The 21,165-nt window shown below is 51.3% G+C and overlaps 1 protein-coding gene across 3 annotated transcripts; it reads right to left on the bottom strand.

Annotated features, from left to right (window-relative positions):
- Positions 1–1,351: 1,351 nt before the first annotated feature.
- Positions 1,352–20,969, bottom strand: ANKLE1 (ankyrin repeat and LEM domain containing 1). 3 transcript variants are annotated; one of them, XM_080988752.1, is made up of 9 exons: positions 20,816–20,881; positions 17,793–17,967; positions 15,965–16,070; positions 14,892–15,000; positions 10,737–13,478; positions 9,491–9,653; positions 6,912–7,083; positions 3,820–3,949; positions 1,352–2,159 (listed from the first exon to the last, which is right to left on the bottom strand). In XM_080988752.1, exons 2-9 carry the CDS (start codon positions 17,942–17,944, stop codon positions 1,987–1,989), a joined length of 3,747 nt encoding a protein of 1,248 aa, XP_080844878.1. In that variant the 5' UTR covers positions 17,945–17,967; positions 20,816–20,881; the 3' UTR covers positions 1,352–1,986. The 3 variants fall into 3 exon arrangements, with proteins under 3 accessions (XP_080844878.1, XP_080844877.1, XP_080844876.1); XM_080988751.1 differs by having other exon boundaries at positions 1,421–2,159; positions 3,820–3,946; positions 6,909–7,083; positions 17,793–17,945; positions 20,816–20,969; XM_080988750.1 differs by having other exon boundaries at positions 1,422–2,159; positions 17,793–17,945; positions 20,816–20,967.
- Between the last annotated feature and the right edge of the window lie 196 nt (positions 20,970–21,165).

The raw sequence follows: 21,165 nt of genomic DNA, 5'->3' as shown, positions 1-21,165 counted from the left end.
CTTTTGGAAGCCGCCCAGAGTGGCTGGGGAAACCCAGCCAGATGGGCGGGGTATAAATAATAAATTATTATTATTATTATTATTATTATTATTATTATTATTATTATTTCAGGCAGTTGAGAGACTGGTTCTGAGTTCAGGTTTCTCCCGTCGCCTGTCTCATCCTCAGAACGACTCTGCAAGGGAGGTTTGCTTGAGTGTTTCTGACATCTTCAGCCTTTACCACAAAGCAGACTTGTGCTGGTCCCGGGGGCTAGCCGAGAGGCGAGGTCCGAGTCCAGTCCGGGGTCGATGGTGCAATAGGAAGGCAGTCCATAGAAGTCGAAGCTGGGTGCCACGGTAGGGCGTCGGGTGAGGTCAGGAGCTCATGCAGGAAAGCAGGACAGGGTTCTGGCAGGAACTAGCAACCAACAATGTTGCTCCTGCAAGTTGGGACTGGGGCTGGCTGGCTTTTATCTGCCCCGAGGCACAGGGCAGCCCCGTTCCTCTGGTGACTCGTCTCTCCTGGCTTGGAGGCGAGCACTCCTCCTGCGGGAACTTAGTTCCCTCTGCCTCTCTGCCCTGAGCCTCTGCAGCTCAGGAGAGGCTGGAGGGTTACCGGACCCAGAGGCAACCTCAGCTTCCCCTGACGGGGCTGAGAGTGGAGCACCTGCAGGCAATGGGTCCTCCATCACCCCAGGAGCCAGAGCAGGCTCAGCTGGTGCCTGCACCTGAGGACCCAGCACAGGTGAGGACTCTTCAGGCTCATGCCCCAGCCCCGGCTCAGCTGGTTCTGGAGGCGGGGAATCCTGTGCAGGCTGGGGTTCCTCAGGTTCAGCATCCAAATCCAAATCCCAGGCCATCACAAGAAATTTGTCCCTTCCAAGTGAAAGAATGAGGAAACCATAGTTGGCAAGGGGACTCCTGAAGGTCAACTAGTCCACCCCGCCACTGGAGGAAGGAAATCCAGGGCAGTCCCCGCAGATGGCTGTGCAGATTGGAGAAATCAGGAAAGGAAGAGCTCACCCACGCCTGAACTTTTTAAAAAATTAATCATTTTAAAAAATTGTTATGAAGGCAGCTCCTTTTGGGACCAGACTTTCCATAGTCCTGATACTGGTTTGAGGTCTGCGTGCTCAGAGGTGATGGTTGGAGATGTCTCAGCAAAAGATGGACAGCTATAAACTGCAAGTCCTGCGTTAAAGCAGGGGTGTGTGCCAGGGTGGAATGGATGTCCTCACAGTGGCCCGTTTCAACTCTTAGGTTCTCCTCCCTTCTGAAAAGAGCTGCAAGAGCAGAGGCCGGAAGCCACATCGCCCACCAGGGGCAGGAGGAGTGGGGGGGGGGTGAGGAAAGAGGACAGGAGGCCACGCGTTTCTGCCCGATCCTAGAAAAACATTTAATTTTTCACCAACTCTACATGATCCGAAGGAGAGGGGGACTGAACGAGAAAGCCACGTATAAAAAAGCACAAAAGCATAAATTACAGAATTAAAAACAGTAAAAGCACACGACCGACGGCTACATATATATCTGTTTCTGAGAACGGCACAGGAGACTCTGTTTAAAGAGAGAGATGAACATTCAGTTCTGTCAATGTGCATCAAGAGCGAATTCAAGCTTGTCCAACACTGATCCTTTTCTCCTGTTGAGACATTGGGGAATCCAGTGGCAGGGAGTTCCACATTCCCCATGAACTCCCAACTCCAAGCCAAGCTGGAGGGGGGCGGGGAGCCAACAAGGCAAGTCCTAGCCCAGGCATCCTCAACCTTGGCCCTCCAGATGTTTTGAGACAACAATTCCCAGCATCCCTGACCACAGGTCCTGCTAGCTAGGGATCATGGGAGTTGTAGGCCAAACATCTGGAGGGCTGAGGTGGAGGAAGCCTGTCCTAGCCCAACGCCTCGGCCATAATGTGACAACTGCCTTGACCAGGCCACGGGCATCGTGTCGGACCCAGGTGGTTGGGTGCTGGCCGCGCCGAGAGCCTCGCGAGCCAGGTAGCTGTCACTGGCCTGTGCGGATGTCCGCGGGTCGCAGCTGCCGCTCCCCCTCTGCCAGGAAGATCTGCATGGCTCTGTGAAGGAGGTGGGTGCCCAGGCAGCGCCTCCGCCTCATAGGCCAGCCCGCCACGATGCCGTAGTAATTCCCTTTCTTCTGATTGGTCAGCATCTTCAGCCCTGGAAGAAGACACAGGGGGAGCGTGAGCCGGTTGATTTCCCTAGATCTCCCAGTGGCTTTCGATACCACTGACCACGGTATATCCCCCCCCCCCCGGAACAGATGTCTGAATTAGGACTGGGCGGGGGGTAGCAATGTGGTGGTCCCAGTCCTATTCGGATGACCGCTTCCAGGAAGTGCAGCTTGACCCTATGGAGCTATGAGCTATCATCTCTCTTTCTTATTTATTTATTTATTTAGTAATTAAACCGCCCTATTACCACAGGTCTCAGGGCGGTTCACAAGATGGAAAACCACAACATAAAATACAAAATGCATAATCAAAATAAAAACAACAATAATAAATTAATTATAATAATAATAATTTTAGTATTTATACCCCGCCCTCCCCGGCCAGAGTCGGGCTCAGGGTGGCTAACGCCAGTAAAATTACAGTAAAAATATAATGGGGGGGGGACCCAATTTAAAATACGGGTTAAAATACAATTTAAAATGCAGCCTCATTTTAAAAGTAGCCCATAGATCAAAACCATAAGGGGAATGAAATATAAGGGTCAGACTGAGTCCAAACCAAAGGCCAGGCAGAACAGCTCTGTCTTGCAGGCCCTGCGGAAAGCTGTCAAGTCCCGCAGGGCCCTAGTCTCTTGGGACAGAGCGTTCCACCAAGTCGGGGCCAGTACTGAAAAGGCCCTGGCCATAAAGGTAAAGGGACCCCTGACTCCTCGCAGACGACTCTGGGGTTGCGGCGCTCATTTCACTTTATTGGCCGAGCCGGCGTACAGCTTCCGGGTCATGTGGCCAGCATGACCCTAGCTGAGACCAATCTAACCACCTTGTGACCAGGGACCTCCAAAGTGTTATTATAACAACAACAACAATAACAATAGCCAATGCAATTCTGGGCTGCATCAATAGGAGTATAGCATCTAGATCAAGGGAAGTAATAGTGCCACTGTATTCTGCTCTGGTCAGACCTCACCTGGAGTACTGTGTCCAGTTCTGGGCACCACAGTTCAAGAAGGACACTGACAAACTGGAACGTCTCCAGAGGAGGGCAACCAAAATGGTCAAAGGCCTGGAAACGATGCCTTATGAGGAACGACTAAGGGAGCTGGGCATGTTTAGCCTGGAGAAGAGGAGGTTAAGGGGTGATATGATAGCCATGTTCAAATATATAAAAGGATGTCACATAGAGGAGGGAGAAAGGTTGTTTTCTGCTGCTCCAGAGAAGCGGACACGGAGCAATGGATCCAAACTGCAAGAAAGAAGATTCCACCTAAACATTAGGAAGAACTTCCTGACAGTAAGAGCTGTTCGACAGTGGAATTTGCTGCCAAGGAGTGTGGTGGAGTCTCCTTCTTTGGAGGTCTTTAAGCAGAGGCTTGACAACCATATGTCAGGAGTGCTCTGATGGTGTTTCCTGCTTGGCAGGGGGTTGGACTCGATGGCCCTTGTGGTCTCTTCCAACTCTATGATTCTATGATTCTATGAATAACAACACAGTAATCCTCCCTTCCCTGACACATTTTAAAAGGGCACATCCCCAACGTGGGGATCAAACCCATGACCCTGAAATTAAGAGGCTCCTGCTCTACCGACTGAGCTATCCTGGGATGGAGCCTGCCCTTCAGCCTTAGCCCCGTCTGGCATGCGCCTTACCGATGGCATCCACCATGCAGGCTTCTCTCGTGTAGGCTTCCACCGGAATGACGTTCTGGAAGCAATGCATGGAGATGACCCCCTGCCCGCTGGCCCAGATTTCCAGGATATGCTGGACTTTGGAGCAGGCCTGGAGGAAAGGAAGGGAGCGGGTTAGTGGCAGAAAACAAGCGTTTGCTTTCAGGTCTGTTTCAAGACAGGATGTCCACCTCTGCCAAAAAGGGCCTGACTCATCCAGATGCTTCTGAAAAAACAGCTGCCAAGGCAGGAAGACGGCAGCCCAACACGGTTTCATAGGTGCCAAAGGGTCTTGGACCCCTTTGCTCCTCCCAAATGCGGGTGGGGGGTAAAATGGACTGGGCCTGAGCTGCCCCAGCCTCCTCTTCCACTTGAGAGTGCAGGTAAGGCACCCAACCACCCATCCACCTGCCTAGGCCTGGCTCCCTTTGAGCCATAGAGGGGACTTGGGTGCCACTGCCTGGCGGGGAGAGGGTGCCTGGGCTGGGTCTGCTGTTGTCCCCCAGCTCCTGGCCTCAGCTTGGGCACCATCACCTCCTGCGCCCAGGCCTTGGAAGCGGTTGTCAGACGTAGCAAATTGGGCAAGACTGTATTGATAGAAGAAGTGTGCCTGCACACGAAAGCTCATACCAATAACAAACTTAGTTGGTCTCTAAGGTGCTACAATGGGACGCGGGCGCTGTGGGTTAAACCACAGAGCCTAGGACTTGCCATCAGAAGGTCGGCGGTTCGAATCCCTGCGACGGGGTGAGCTCCCGTTGCTCGGTCCCTGCTCCTGCCAACCTAGCAGTTCAAAAGCACGTCAAAGTGCAAGTAGATCAATAGGTACTGCTCTGGCAGGAAGGTAAACGGCGTTTCCGTGTGCTGCTCTGGTTTGCCAGAAACGGCTTAGTCCTGCTGGCCACATGACCCGGAAGCTGTACACCGGCTCCCTCGGCCAATAAAGCGAGATGAGCGCCGCAACCCCAGAGTCGGCCGGCCACGACTGGAACTAATGGTCAGGGGTCCCTTTACCTTTAAGGTGCTACTGGAAGGATTTTTTTCTTTTATTTCGACTATGGCAGGCCAACATTGCTACCTACCCGTAACTAGAACTGTATTGATAGTTAGCGAAAACTATAAACACATAAGTGATGATATTCCAGCTGAGCTATTTAAAATTTTAAACGATGATGCTGTTAAGGTGCTACACTCAATATGTCAGCAAATTTGGAAAACTCAGCAGTGGCCAGAGGATTGGAGGAGATCAGTCTACATCCCAATCCCAAGAAGGGCAGTGCCAAAGAATGCTCCAACTACTGCACTATTGCACTCATTTCACACGCTAGCAAGGTTATGCTTAAAATTCTACAAGGCAGGCTTAAGCAGTATGTGGACCGAGAACTCCCAGAAGTGCAAGCTGGATTTCGAAGGGGCAGAGGAACCAGAGACCAAATTGCAAACATGCGCTGGATTATGGAGAAAGCTAAAGAGTTCCAAAAAGACATCTACTTCTGCTTCATTGACTGTGTTGACCACAGCAAACTATGGCAAGTTCTTAAAGAAATGGGAGTGCCTGATCACCTCATCTGTCTCCTGAGAAATCTCTATGTGGGACAAGAAGCTACAGTTAGAACTGAATATGGAACAACTGATTGGTTCAAAATTGGGAAAGGAGTACGGCAAGGCTGTATACTGTCTCCCTGCTTATTTAACTTATATGCAGAATTCATCATGAGAAAGGCTGGGCTGGATGAATCCCAAGCTGGAATTAAGATCGCCGGAAGAAATATCAACAACCTCAGATATGCAGATGACACAACCTTGATGGCGGAAAGTGAGGAGGAATTAAAGAACCTTTTAATGAGGGTGAAAGAGGAGAGCGCAAAATATGGTCTGAAGCTCAACATCAAAAAAACGAAGATCATGGCCACTGGTCCCATCACCTCCTGGCAAATAGAAGGGGAAGAAATGGAGGCAGTGAGAGATTTTACTTTCTTGGGCTCCATGATCACTGCAGATGGTGACAGCAGTCACGAAATTAAAAGACGCCTGCTCCTTGGGAGAAAAGCAATGACAAACCTAGACAGCATATTAAAAAGCAGAGACATCACCTTGCCAACAAAGGTCCGTATAGTTAAAGCCATGGTTTTCCCAGTAGTAATGTATGGAAGTGAGAGCTGGACCATAAAGAAGGCTGATCGCCAAAGAATTGATGCTTTTGAATTCTGGTCTGGAGGAGACTCTTGAGAGTCCCATGGACTGCAAGAAGATCAAACCTCTCCATTCTGAAGGAAATCAGCCCTGAGTGCTCACTGGAAGGACAGATCGTGAAGCTGAGGCTCCAATACTTTGGCCACCTCATGAGAAGAGAAGACTCCCTGGAAAAGACCCTGATGTTGGGAAAGATGGAGGGCACAAGGAGAAGGGGACGACAGAGGACGAGATGGTTGGACAGTGTTCTTGAAGCGACAAACATGAGTCTGACCGAGCTGCGGGAGGCAGTGGAAGACAGGAGTGCCTGGCGTGCTCTGGTCCATGGGGTCACGAAGAGTCGGACACGACTAAACGACTAAACAACAACAACATAAACACATAACTTCTGGGCATAGTGATATTGTTACATTACTAGTCCTTATAAACGTTGTAAAGGTAAAGGTTTATTGGCCGAGGGAGCCGGCGTACAGCTTCCAGATCATGTGGCCAACATGACTAAGCCGCTTCTGGCGAACCAGAGCAGCACACGGAAACGCCGTTTACCTTCCCGCCAGAGCGGTACCTTATCTACTGGCGTTATTTATCAGCTTAAAGAAGTCTTTTAGGCTCAGGTCTTCTTCCCAGGTAAGCATAAAAGCCAAGCGCTCACTTGGCTCCGGCCTCCCCCCTTCCAGCAGGGAGCGGGCCAATGCGTCCCCCTCCCCCAGTATTTTATTCAAGCTGGCACCCCTGCACTCTGTCCAGAAGTTGACTGGCGGGTGCATCTTGGCCACTGCATCTCTCTGGCCTGACCCCCCCACCCTGTGGCATTTGCCTCAAAGCAGGGGAGGGCCGGAGGGGAGAGCAGGGCACCACTCCAGTCTTTGCGCTGCCTGCACCTGTCTGCCTTGCTTCCTCCGGCTCTGCTGGTAGTGCGTCAAGGCTTCGTAGAGGTGGCAGTACGGCCGGGAGCGCTTCCCCTTGCCCACGTAGAAGATGGCGCTGATGAATGTCCGGAAACACTCGGCCCGGCTGATGTACTGGCTGCGGAAGGGCAGGTTCTGGGTCACCCTGTCGGGCACAGGCAGAAGGGCAGAGTTAACCAGCGGAACTCGCCGCCACGGGAGGCAGCAATGGGCCAACAACCGGCTGTCTACCAGCTCCATCTGGTACGCAGGCTGAGACCCTATCTGCCCGCAGACTGTCTCGCCAGAGTGGTGCATGCTCTAGTTATGTCCCGCTCGGACTACTGCAATGCGCTCCACGTGGGGCTACCTTTGAAGGTGACCCGGAAACTACAACTTATCCAGAATGTGGCAGCTAGACTGGTGACTGGGAGTGGCCGCCGGGACCACATAACACCGGTCCTGAGAGATCTGCATTGGCTCCCAGTACGTTTCCGAGCACAATTCAAAGTGTTGGTGCTGACCTTTAAAGCCCTAAACGGCCTCAAAGGCCCAGTATACCCGAAGGAGCGTCTCCACCCCCATCGTTCAGCCCGGACACTGAGATCCAGCGCCGAGGGCCTTCTGGCGGTTCCCTCATTGCGAGAAGTGAGGTTACAGGGAACCAGATGGTCTTCTTGGTGGTGAGGTTACAGGGAACCAGAGGCCTTCTTGGTGGTGGCGCCTGTCCTGTGGAACGCCCTCCCACCAGATGTCAAGGAAATAAGCAGCTATCTTATTTTTAAAAGACATCTGAAGGCAGCCCTGTTTAGGGAAGTTTTAAAAATTTAATGCTGTATTGTTATTAACACTCCATTGGCTGGGGAAACTCAGCCAGATGGATGGGGTATAAATAATCAATTATTATTATTATATATAACCCGGAGGGCTTTAAGAGGCGACTGGACAAATTCGTAGAGGAGCAGGGAGGCCGTCAACGGCTGCCAGCCATGATGGCCAAGCTCTGCTTCCATGGTCGAAGGTGGCCATGTTTCTGAGCACCAGCTCCTGGAAACAGCAGGGGGGTGACGGCCCTTGCGATCGTGCCCTGCCTGTCGCGTTCCCTTGGAGGCATCTGGTCGGCCACTGTGGGAACAGGCAGGCTCTTACGTTCTTAGGGGGATATTAGGAGGCACAATATAGTCTCTGTGAGACACATGCACTCACAAAATGCAACCCCCTAGATCGGGGATCGGGAACCCTTTCCCTCAGCCCAAGTGCTGCATTCCCATCCAGAGGCGACGTGCAGGGACAGAGGCAAAAGCAGGTGGAGACATGGATGAAAATGTTACTTCCATCCAGGTAACCTAGTGGCGTGGAGTTCCAAGGGTGCATCCCAGCCAGGCCAAAACACCTGGGATGTGGGTGGGTATGCAAAGCAGGACTGGCAAGGATGTTCTGTGTGGCCTGGGGAGAATTTGGCCCTTGGACGCCTGGGCTTGAGCTTTCCCACCCCTGGGTCACAGAATCGTAGAACCGCAGATTTGGAAGGGACCATGAGGGTCACCTAAGTCCAGCGTTTCCCAAACTTGGGTCCTCAGCTGTTTTCTGAGGATGAGACCAGGGCCCTTCAGGATTTAACCTCCTTCCGTCGGGCCTGTAAGACAGAGCTATTCCGCCTGGCCTTTAATTTGAATTCAGCCTGATCTTTTATTGCTCTTCTCTTCCCTCACCCGCTCTGAGACCCCACAGCTAATTCTGCCCTGGCCTCCTCGCTGGCCCAAACAGGACCAATTCAGCCAGCTAGCCCTGGGGATTATATAACTGATTTTTGATTTTTATTGTTATTTCATGTTTTTATACCGTATTTTATGCTGCTTTTATAATTACCGTATTTTTTGCACCATAACACTCACTTTTTTCCTCCTAGAAAGTAAGGGGAAATGTCTGTGCATGTTATGGAGGAAATGCCTACGGGTGGCATGCCTACGGATTTTCCTCCTCTAAAAACTACGTGCGTGTTATGGTCGGGTGCGTGTTATAGAGCAAAAAATACGGTAAGTGTTTTAAATTTGTTGTTAGCCGCCCTGAGCCCGGTTTTTGAACCAGGAAGGGCGGGGTATAAATAAAAAATTATTATTATTATTACTACTACTACTACAATTCCCATCATCGCTGACCACTGTTCCTGCTAGCTAGGGATGATGGGAGTTGTAGTTCGAAAACAGCTGGGGACCCAAGTTTGGGAAACCCTGATCTAGTCCAACCCCTGCAATGCTTGAACCCACAACCCTGAGATGAAGAGACTTGTGCTCTACCAGCTGACAAGCTCTTCTCCGTTTGAACTGGTGATCAGATGGGGCTGTGAGGCCGTGGAGCAGAGGCAAGGAGAGAGGGTCTCCAAGCCCTTTCCTCACATGGCCAGAGAGGCCTGGCAACACCCTGAGGGTTCTGTTCCGTAGAGAAGACTGCACGCTGTCAAACTATACCCCCAGTCTTCGCCCAAAACTCAGCTGAGTCTGAAAAGGTAGGAATTGCCTCCTTTCCCCCCCAGGGGCAGCCAGGATGGCAGAGTCGGGGAAAAGCTTCCACACCTGGGATCCAGCAGCAGGTAGTTGAAGCTGGACTTGAGAAGACCCTCCCTCCACTTGCGGCTCTTGTCCGGCTGGTCGAACTGCCTGGCCAAAGCCATCTCGTCCTCCTGGCCATCTGGGATCTGGTAAGTGTCCAGGGCAGAAGACAATTCCGGGCTGTAGCCTGGAGGCGAGTGAAGAACAGACAACGCCACCGCCACCAAAACAGAGAAGTTTGTTAACACATGGTGGAGAGACGCACACGACACGTAACAAGGAAAGAACGATGGAATATTATCTCAATATATCTCAATATACGATCACAGCGGAGAAACTTTGTTAAATCGTGCATGAGCAGAATAGGGCTGAGCGATATATTGCTATATCGTCCTAAACTGGTTTGAAGCCCAGTTGTGATATCGGTTTCATAATTTTGGAACTGGCAATATATCGCGAATCGTGTGTGTGTTATGCAAAAATCACAATGTGGGAAAAACTGTGAAGCCAGCCCGTGCCTCTACACAGCTCCATTCTTATGTCAGATGTTGTGATATACAGTCATACCTCGGCTTAAAGACGCTTCGGGTCAAATCTTTTCAGGTTGTGTCCTGCGGCGATCCGGAAGTACCAGAAAGGGTTACTTCTGGGTTTCGCCGCTCACGCATGTGCAGATGCTCAAAATGGCGTCACGTGCATGCACAGAAACAGCGAATCGTGACCTGCACAGACGCAGGTTGCGTTCTGCTCATGTTGCAAATGGGGCTCCGGAATGGATCCTGTTCGCAACCAAAGGTACCACTGTATCAACATTTCACGATGTTTAGCTGGTGATATATTGCGATGTTGAAAACCAGATATCGCCCAGCCCTAGATCAGAACAGGTGTAAGTGTGTGTGGTGGTGGGGATTCGTGTATTAATATTATTATTTTTAACAGGAGCTCTCAGCCCCTTAGCCTACAAATTAGAATCAGGAAAGGAGATATGTAAACCATATGTAAACCTCCCTCCCACAACTTTAAAGGCATGTCAGTTAAAGGCAAAGAAGCACATGGGATGCCCTTTCTGGAGATGACCCTGGAGCATAGCTGTCAACTTTCCCCTTTTCTTGTGAGGAATCCTATTCGGAATAAGGGAATTTCCCTTAAAAAAAGGGAAACGTTGACAGCTATGCCCCAGAGGGGTTGAACCCGGGACCTTCTGCATGCAAAGAAGGCCTCCATCAATGGGCTGAGGCCTCCCCTACCCCCAGGCAAAGCAGCCACTCACCTGCAGAGCCCTTCCGGGCCTTGGTCTTTGGGTCGCTCATCAGCTTCTCAAGTAGCTGCAGGTAAATTTTCCTGGTGAGTCCCGTTACAGGACCCGGGTTGACGCCGAAGTCTCGAAGCTGCCGGACTAGCGCTTCGTCTGAGAGGTGGCTCAGCTCAGAGGCAGCTGGTGGAGAGCTGCTGCCCACATCTGCCGGCCCGGCCGCTTGACCGGTGTATGCCCGCCAGTCGTAGATGACGGTGTCTTCGGAGCTGGTGGTGTTGGCCGCAGAGTCGTCCGTGCAAGGGACGTGGCGCTCCACGAGGGCGTGCCCTTCATCCTCGTAAAGGTATTCCACGGGCTCAGTGGCGCTCAGGTTCACGGGCCGGCCACCGGGCGACAGCTGGACATCTTGGGCAATGGGACTCATCCGTCCGGACGGGCAGGTGGACACTCTCGGTGCAGGCAGCCGGCTGAAGCTCACTCGCGAGCGATTGGCCTGCCTCTTGGTCCTACCACGCCTGGCACTTAGCCGCTCAGGTTCACCCCGAGGCAGCACAGCATCCAGGCTTTCTTGGGCACCATTCCCTGGTGGCAGCTTCTCCTCCTTCAAGGGAAGCTCTTCCCCTGAATCTGTCGCACGGTTGCTGCCACATTTGGTGTCAGAACGGTCACATCCTCTGCAAACATCTCTCCCAGAACTTCCTGGTGTATCCGGGCTGATGAGAGGGCAGCCCGAAGGGAGGGACCCTGAGCAGCTGCCTGGATCACAGCTGCTGAGACCAGCCCCTATTAATAAGGTGTCATCGAGTTCACCGTTCTTGCCTCCAGCCGCACCAGGCAGGCCGCTGTTCCTTGGGCCAGCGGATTGATCCTGCCTATCGCTGGAGGCCGGAACCTGCCCTCCGGGGTTTCTCGTCCGCCTGGGACGCTGTGGCACCTCCAGGGTCTCGTCGAAGAGGGAGGAGGAAGAGCTGGCATTGTGCGTGGCCGACGCCATCATGCGGCTTTTGGTTCGGGGCGTAACGTGCCGGGGGCTTTGGTGGGGCTGGAGCAGTGGTGAATGGCAGACCCTGGTCGCCAGCATCATTGACCTCAGCTTGGCCTCCAAGCCGGCCGGCTCTTCTTTGATGCTTGGAGGAGTTTGATGAGGGACGGCCATTGTTTCAGCCGCATCCCAGACCATCCCGGAAGTGACAGGGCTCTCATTCCCCGGGGAAGACGTCTCTTCAGATGCCTTCTGTATGAGCACCGTTTCTGGAGTCCACAAGTGCCCCTCCACATCCTTGGTGCTCGTGGAGTGAAATCCTCTCCTTTCCTCTGTACTCAACCTCTCCTGAGCTTCAGGCGACCCACTTCCTTTTAGTTTGCCTTGTAGTTCCCAGGTACCAACTCTCCCAACAATGGGAGAGGAAATTTCTGAAAGATGCTCGTTCCTTGGCTTCTGCGTTTCCCTCAACGGCGGAGACTTTGTGCCTTGGTTCCCCCACTTCTGCAAAGGGCATTTTGCAAGAAACTGGGACGTTTGGGAGAAACCCGGCTGCCCGCCGTTCTTGGGCCGTTCGTCCTTCCCAAAGCAGACCAGGTCCAAAGGTTGCCTCCCAGCGCATGTGTTGGAAGAAGCCCCCTTACAACCAATTCTGTCACACAAATGTCTCAGGCGGTCAGACCTAGCAGGAGAATTCCTCTCGCTAAATGCCTCAACCGGCTTTCTGGAGCTGCTTACCGGTCCTCTGGAAGACGGGCCTAAGGACAATTCTGACATTAAACTGTTGCTCCCAGTATTGTGGGAGATGCACGTGGAACAGCTGAAATTGGCCTCCCTTCCCTCCTGGTTCTGAGCCTCACTGCAGCGGAGTGCTTCCGTAGTGCTTGCGTAACATTCGCTGTCGCATGAGGCATACTGGCCACTGCTTGAGCTTGCACTAAACGATTCGGCTCGTTCAGAGCCTCCGACCAGATTCCCACAGCTGCTAGGCAGGAACTCCGCATTGACCACGACCGTCTTTTCCAGGTCCGAGACGGCTGCAGCGTTCTCCCGGGTGAACAGGTAGGCGTGATCGGGCGAGGTGACGTCCAGCCCTTCGTGGCCCATGGCTCTCACCACAAGGTCTGGGTCTAGGAAGCTGCCATAGTGGGAGAGGTTGAAGGTGGCGTTGGGATCCTGAATGCTGGCAATGGGATCTGCTTCACATTCGGACACAACTGCATGGGTGGGAGAGGGCCCAGGGATCTCCCGGGATCTGTTAGCGTTTTCGAGGCTCGCTCTCAGCTTACGGTCGATTAAAGTGGAGGGGGGAAATGTGCCGTCTGGAGGCAAAGGGGACCCCTTAGCTGTAGTGCTCTGGACGCAAGGAGTTTGGGATGTGCCAAGATCTGGTTTGAGGGGCTCGGGTCCTCCGATGTGAAAACCCCGTCTTGCCAAGGGACTGGGGGCTGGCTGCCCAAGCACGCCGCCCAAGCCAGATGAGGCTGCCAGCTGAGCACAGAGGTCTCCCTGATTGGACAAAGTGCTGGAAGCCAAAGAACACTCCGTTAGGAACGAAGAAGCGATCCTGTCCTCAAAGGAAGAAATTTTATCTTGGCTGTTTGGAGGATGAGAAAGGAAGGTGGGTGGCTTTGCATGCTGAAGGCTCTCATCCGGAGGATGCCGCAAGCTTCCGCCCGAGAGGATGGGGCAAGCGTCATAAAGCCTCAAGGACCGCCCAGGGTTCAAGGTGTCTTCAGTCACGGTGGTGAGGAAGCTTTCTTCTCTTCGGTAGCCTGTATAAAAAAGAAAGAGAGGGACAAACGAGGCTAGTATTATTTAATTTGAGCCTCTGAAATTAGGGAAACAGGAGTTGCTGGCATTCTGCCACACAGCTCAAGCATTTTTGAAAATCGCAGAAAAAGAACTGTAAAAGGTAAAGGACCCCTGGACAGTTAAGTCCAGTCAAAGGCGACTATGGGGTTGTGGCGCACATCTCATTTTCAGGCCAGCGTTTGTCCACAGACAGATTTCCAGGTCATGTGGCCAGCAGAACTAAACTGCTTCTGGCGCGACGGGACACCGTGATGGAAACCAGAGCGAATGTAAACGCTGTTTACCTTCCCGCCGGAGTGGGACCTATTTATCTACTTGCACTTCGACGTGCTTTCAAACTGCTAGGTTGGCAGGAGCAGGGACCGAGCAACAGGAGCTCACCCCGTCGCAGGGATTTGAACCGCCGACCTTCCAATTGGCAAGCCCAAGAGGCTCAGTGGTTTAGACCACAGCGCCATCCGCGTCCCTCCATTTTTTTAAATATTAGGTTGGAAGGGGCTCCCAAGGATCATCTGTCCCAACTAGCTGCAATGTAGGCATTACAGCTAAAGAATCCTGACCAATGGGCATCCAATCTCTGTTTTAAAACCTACAGCAAAGGAAAATCCCTAAGGGAGTCTGTTCCATTGTCAGACAACTCTTACGGCCAGACCTTCCTAATGTTAGTCGGAATCTCTTTTCTTATTTGATGCAAGTGTCAAAAACTACAAAATGCAAAATATTCGCTCCGTAGATAAAAGATAAAATAAGTGTATAACTAGGCAGAATATTACAGGTGTGTGTGTGGGGGGGTTAAACTATTCAAATTGGTAATAAGGCCGGTGGGGTGGGGTCACCTTCTTGAAACCGGCGTCGCTGCAGATTGTCTAAATGGTAGTGAGTGAGGCCGCAGCAGCGGGAGTGCCAACGATAAGACACTGGATGCCTGGGATATTCATTGGCCGATACAAACAAGTTAATAACAACAGAGTTATCGGTCAATTTCCCCTCCTCTGCTCAAAGATCTCATAAGAGGATGCTCTCGTTTTTGTATTAAAAACTACTAAATCAGGCTTCCTCAAACTCGGCCCTCCAGATGTTTTTTGGCCTACAACTCCCATGATCCCTAGCTAGCAGGACCAGTGGTAAGGGATGATGGGAATTGTAGTCTCAAAACATCTGGAGGGCCGAGTTTAAGGAAACCTGTACGAAATATTTTAAACAGGTTCATGTTTTCTCATGCTCACACTTCCAAATTTTTTTGCTAAGCTCTGTTTCGGCCGCAGTTATGGTATAGCAAACAAATGAGAACGTAAAGTTTGAAATCAGGCGACAGGATGCGAAGAGAACATTGCATGGGGGGGCGGGGAGCTTGATTGCGTCTCCCTACTTACTCATCCAGAGGTGCTGCCCCTCTCCAGCCTCGTCCAGGAACCCTTGCAAGATACGGAGGCACATCTCGTTCCCTTCCTCCAAAGCCAGGTCGATGGCAGTGTTCCCGTCCTGGGAGAAAGAAGAGGCTAGAGGACCAAGTCGAACGGAATCTGTTCCGGAAGTCTGTTCAACTTCCAAAATGTTCGGAAACCCAAAGTGCAGCTTCTGATTGGCTGCAGGAAGCTCCTGCAGCCAATTGAAAGCTGCAGAAGCCCCATCGGACGTTCGGCTTCCAAAAATAGTTCGCAAACCGAACACTCACTTCCAGATATGTGGCCAAAACGTTTGAAAACTAAGCTGTTTGAAAACCAAGGTACGACTGGTTGTAAATATGAAGATTATACCAGCAAGAATGAGTCTTTCTGTAAAAAAATATATGATTTAAATCAAGTCTTAGTGACTAGTGATTTAAGTCGTGCTTTAAATCGATTTGATTTAAATCAAATCCACACTGCTTCTGAGTCCGCATGCAAAGGACCGTGCCAGGGTTGCATGAGGCGGGCTTTTGTGTCAGAGGTCGGTGCCAACAGAGGAGTTATCCCTGCTATCCAGGGTTGTAAAGACTGCGGAGAGAATAATTGGGTGCACTCTTCCCACCTTGGATCAAATCTACGCTTCCAGGTGCCATAAGAAAGCTGCAGAGATAGCGCAGGATAGTGCGCACCCCGGAAATGATCTCTTTCAGCTTCTGCCTTCTGGAAGAAGGTATAGGGTTATAAAGGCCAGGACTAGCCGCCTGAGAAACAGTTTCTACGCAAATGCAATTCTGGTTCTAAACGCAGCATAAGGGGTCTCTATAGTATAGTGTATTTTTTAGTATAGTGTATTTTAAAATGGGGTTTCAGAGTTTTTAGGGGGTTTATCTAGTTTTTCAATTTCATTATTCTGTATGGGACAATGACAATAAAGATATCGTATATCCAGTGGTATAAGGGCAGCAGGAAGGAAAGTGTCCCTGCCGTCCTGTCTCCCCCTGCCCAAACACACACACACACACACACACACACACAATGGCAGGAACTCTCTGGCCTACCTGGTCTTTCAGGTGGGGGTCTCCTCCTTCCATCAGCAAGAGCTTTAGGCACGTGTAGCACCCCCAGGCGGCTGCCACATGCAAGGGGGTGAGACCGTCCACGGACCTGAATCACAAGCAAAACCTGGGATTGCACCTTGCACAACGTTAGGTGCCCAAGGCCTGAAGGGCGTCAAGAGCCCCGATTTATTGCAATGGCCTCTTGTTGCGAACAACGGGCAGCCAAGCACCCAGCTTTAGTACTGGCAGCAGCTCTCCTTCCCAAACCCCCCCCCCCCCCCCAGATTCATGCAAGGTGTGCATGCTCTGTCACTGAGCTACGATCTTTCCCTTTAAAGTAAAGCAGGTCTCTGGATCTGCATGGTTCTTGACGTTAAAATTTTATATCTTGAGGTCAGACCTAAACGGCCTCTGTCCAGTACACCTGAAGGAGCGTCTCCACCTCCATCGTTCTGCCTGGACATTGAGGGCCAGCGCCGAGGGCCTTCTGGAGGTTCCCTCACTGCGAGAAGCCAAGTTACAGGGAACCAGGCAGAGGGCCTTCTCGGTGGTGGCGCCCGCCCTGTGGAATGCCCTCCCACCAGATGTCAAAGAGATAAACAACTACCAGACTTTTAGGAGACATCTGAAGGCAGCCCTCTTTAGGGAAGCTTTTAATGTTTGATGCATTACTTTATTTTAATATTTTGTTGGAAGCCGCCCAGAGTGGCTGGGGAAACCCAGCCAGATGGGCGAGGTATAAATAACAAATTGTTATTGTTATTATAGACCACTGGATGTGCAGGTCAAATCTGTGTCCAGGGCAGCTGTCTACCAGCTCCATCTGGTACGCAGGCTGAGACCCTCCCTGCCTGCACATTGTCTCACCAGAGTGGTGCATGCTCTGGTTATCTCCCACTTGGACTACTGCAATGCGCTCTTTGTGGGGCTACCTTTGAAGTTGACCCGGAAACTACAACAAATCCAGAATGCGGCAGCCAGACTGGGAATGGCCGCCGGGACCATATAACACCGGTCCTAAAGGATCTTCATTAGCTCCCAGTACGTTTCTAACCACCATTCAAAGTGTTGGTGTTGACTTTTCATGCCCTAAACGGCCTTGGCCCAGTATGCCTGAAGGAGCATCTCCACCCCCATCGCTCAGCCCAGACACGAGGTCCAGCTCCAAGGGTCTTCTGGCAGTTTCCACCCTGTCAGAAGTGAGGTTATAGGGAACCAGGTGATGGTGCCTGCCCTCTGGAATGCCCTCCCATCAAAAGTAACTATATCATCTTTAGAAGACATCTGAAGGAAGCCACGTATAGGGATTTTTTTTTTTTGGTAATGTTTAAAGTTTTATCTTATTATATACAGTCATACCTCGGGTTACAGATGCTTCACGTTGCGCGTTTTCGGGATACGGACGCGCCGAAACCCAGAAGTACCGGAACGGGTTACATCCGGGTTTCTGTGCTCACGCATGCGCCAAAGCACTAAATCGTGCTTTGCGCATGGCGCCGAAGCACCGAATCGCAATCCGTGTGTGCGCAGATGTGGTGCTGCGGATTGCAAACGTGCCTCCCGCACGGATCACATTCACAACCTGAGCATTCACTGTATGTTGGAAGCTGCCCAGAATTCCTGGGGCAACCCAGTCAGATGGGTGGGGTATAAATAGTAAATTTATTTATTATTATTATTATTAAATAGGATGTCCCTATTTTCATCGGAGAAACGCTACAGGGTATGCAAGTAATCTGATGCCAAATCTGTTCGCTCACACTAGATGTCCGCTGGTGGGTTCAGAGCTCATTTCCCCATGGATGTAGCAGAAGACCCTGCAGAATACCTGATATTGGGGTCTCCGCCATACCGGAGGATGAGGGCAAGGGACCGGATCCCACTCTCCTGCTCCATGCCGGCGGCAAGGTGGATGCCAGCAATCCCCTCGGGCAGAACCAAGTTGGGGTCCGCTCCTTGCTGGAGAAGGGCTTCGACCATCCTGGGAAGAAAGTAAACAGCAACTAAGAGTTAAAATTCCAGAAAAAAAAGAGCAAGCAAAATGGACAAAGGGACGGAGCGAGCAAGGAAAGCTAGCAGCATTCGGGACATTTTAGTTTAGAGAGAAAAAGGCGAGTGAACACAAAAGAAGTCTGTGAAATTATGCATGGTGATTCAGGGTTGTAAATATGTGTAAACAGACCCTATTTCAGAAAGAAATTGTGTAACGCATGGAGAAAGCAGACAGAGGGACATTTCTCTCCCTCTCTCGTAACACTGGAACGCAGAATGTTGGAAGAGTCAGGCCCAGGCCCAAACATAAGGGGGGGCCATATGGGCCACTTGGCCAGGGCCTCCGATTCCAAAGGGGGCCTCGGTCAGCGTATTCACAATCGATCAACAATGGCTCAAGAACGCCTAAATGGTTTAGCAATGATAAACATAAACCACGATAAGGCGAAGTTGCTTGATTTTCCCTGCGTCATTCAAGAATTTGCAGAAAAGAAAGCTAGGAAAGCATTTTTAAATGTAAATACTTAAAATAATCCTTTTCCCTATGTATTTTTTAAAAAGCACTATTGTATATCTATATTTTCCATTTTGTCTTTATATGCTGATACGGTTCGAGCCTTGAAATAAAATCATTTGTCAGCATAACTTTTGGGGAAATTATTTATATACTTACTTATTTATAAGACTTCAGTTATCCCCAGGGTAAAAAAAAAAAAGGGGGGGGCACATTATCTACTCTGCCTGGCTCTGGTCAGGACACGTATAAAGGAAGGACAGTGCAGAGTGAAACTGCGGAACTCCCTTCTGCAACGGCCAGCGACTCAGATGGTTTTGAAAGAAGGTTGGTCCAATTTGTGGTCAGTGGCTTTGTGCCCATGAAGTCCCAGGTACGATTCCAGGCTCTCCAGGTAAGGGTTAGAGATGCTCCGCTACCTGAAGCCCCACAGAGCTTTGCCTCTGGTGTTCCCCATGGGGGCATCGGACTGGCTCTGATGTGAGTCTGGTGCCAACCAGGGAAGTCAATGCTGAGCACAGACGGGCAAATGGTCTAAGGAACATCATGTTGCATTGCATCTTAAATATTTTTTGTTGGGGGACACCGGGAGTGGCTGGGGCAACCCAGCCGGATGGGCCGCAAATAAATAAATAAATATTATTATTAAAGGTAAAGGTACCCCTGCCCGTACGGGCCAGTCGTGTCCGACTCTAGGGTTGCGTGCTCATCTCGCTTAAGAGGCCGTGAGCCGGCGCCGTCCGAAGACACTTCCGGGTCACGTGGCCAGCATGATGAAGCTGCTCTGGCGAGCCAGCACCAGCGCAGCACACGGAAATGCCGTTTACGTTCCCGCTATAAAGCGGTACCTATTTATCTACTTGCACTTAAGGGTGCTTTCGAACTGCTAGGTGGGCAGGAGCAGGGACTGAGCAACGGGAGCTCACTCCGTTGCGGGGATTCGAACCGCCGACCTTACGATCAGCAAGTCCTAGGCACTGAGGTTTTAACCACAGCGCCACCCGTGTCCCATATTATTATTATTATTATTGGAGCCTGCCTTATACTATGTGCCATTCAAGGGGATTTCATGGAATCCTAGAGTTGGAAGGGATCTTAAGAAGTCATCCAGACCCTGACTCAGTGCCAGATCTGCAAGGCACAATGCAAAAGCAAGTGGATCGTTCGACTCCGCTTGGAGGGAAGTCCACCACCAGCCCGTCAAACGCATCTTAGATGGCTTCAGAAATTTAGATTCCACAACTCCCCCAGCAGCTTGGTTCTCTCGCGCCTAAAGATTCAAGCAGGTGCATCTTTCTGCCCTGTTGTATTAAAGGCAGGACTGGGACGCAGGTGGCGCTGTGGGTTAAACCCCAGAGCCTAGGACTTGCTGATCCGAAGGTCGGCGGTTCGAATCCCCGCGATGGGGTGAGCTCCCGTTGCTCGGTCCCTGCTCCTGCCAACCTAGCAGTTCGAAAGCACGTCAGAGTGCAAGTAGATAAATAGGTACCACTCTGGTGGGAAGGTAAACAGCGTTTCCGTGCGCTGCTCTGGTTCGCCAGAAGTGGCTTAGTCATGCTGGCCACATGACCCAGAAGCTCCCTCGGCCAGTAAAGCGAGATGAGTGCCGCAACCACTGGACCTAGTGGTCGGGGTCCCTTTACCTTTACTTATTAAAGGCAGGCACACCCTCAGCCTTGAAGAGCCATCCTCATCTCTCAGCGCAAGCCCAAACATGTCCACAAGGAAAAACTCACCGTTGCAAATGATCAGCAGGAAAAGAGTTCATTTGAAGGGGATAACAGGAATAAATGTTATAAGAATTTAAGGTCTCAAACGTGTAAATTAAATGTACAAGGCAAACACGAACATAAAAATATAAACCACATGTCCGAAACAGTACAGGAAGGCAGTCCTGAAACCATTTTGACTCTCCCAAACTGACCAAATGTTTCTCTGCAAGGAGGGAGGAAATGAAAAAAACCTCCCCATTGTCTCTGTGCTCACAAATCCTGGCTTAAGGGCATTGAAGGTGTGAATAGGGTGAGCCTGGACTCAGGAATTAAGATCTGCAAGCCAAGAAGCCCCCAAAACCAGTTGAGTTGGGGAGATTCACGTTTTGTAATAATCAGTGCTTTTTTCTGGGGGTTCTCCAGGGTACTGGCACCTTTTTTCTAGAAGAAAAGCACTAGTGGTATTATTATTATTATTAATAATAATAATAATAATAATAATTTCAGGGGTAGTTTTTGTTTACATAAGAAAGCTTTTGCAAAGCCAAAAAGGAACAAACCAAGAAAAGAGGGAGAAGCCGCTAGAGAAATTCACGTGTACACGTGAACAGGTGCATTCACACATGCGCTTACTCGCACTCTCCGCCCGATAGAGCCTCGCGCAGCCGGACCGAGAGCGGCAGGGCGCCTGGTTCCATTCCGCCACTAGAGGGCGGCCGAGGGGCCGAGGAGGCGCATCTGCGCATGCTCATTCCGCCCGCACATGCGCAGATTTGCCACAGGAGGCAGCGGCTACTTCCATCCCCGCGCGGCCGGCGGCGGCGGAATCTCGGCCCGGCGGGGTCGCCTCGAGGCGCGGCCGAAGAGCCGCCTCCGCAGCCCCGGCCGAGGGCCGCGCGCCCGCCGCGGCTCCCTCACAGCCGCTGTCGCGGCAGCAACGCCGCCCCCGCCGCCATCTTGCTTTTAAAGTTTGAAGCTTCCCT

This window comes from Podarcis pityusensis (assembly GCF_964106645.2).
Source record: "Podarcis pityusensis genome assembly, chromosome: 18".
Lineage (NCBI taxonomy): Eukaryota > Metazoa > Chordata > Lepidosauria > Squamata > Lacertidae > Podarcis > Podarcis pityusensis.
Note: the sequence above shows the minus strand (reverse complement) of the source record. Positions and strands in the feature narration are given on the sequence as shown.

Excerpts from the sequence above, each read along its gene's own strand:
- ANKLE1 (XM_080988751.1), bottom strand. The coding sequence starts at position 20,934 with ATGAGCATGCGCAGATGCGCCTCCTCGGCCCCTCGGCCGCCCTCTAGT. Across the intron at positions 16,071-17,792 it reads GGCGGAGACCCCAATATCAG|GTCCGTGGACGGTCTCACCC; the intron begins GTATTCTGCAGG and ends CTTGTGATTCAG. Across the intron at positions 15,001-15,964 it reads ACCCCCACCTGAAAGACCAG|GACGGGAACACTGCCATCGA; the intron begins GTAGGCCAGAGA and ends TCTTTCTCCCAG.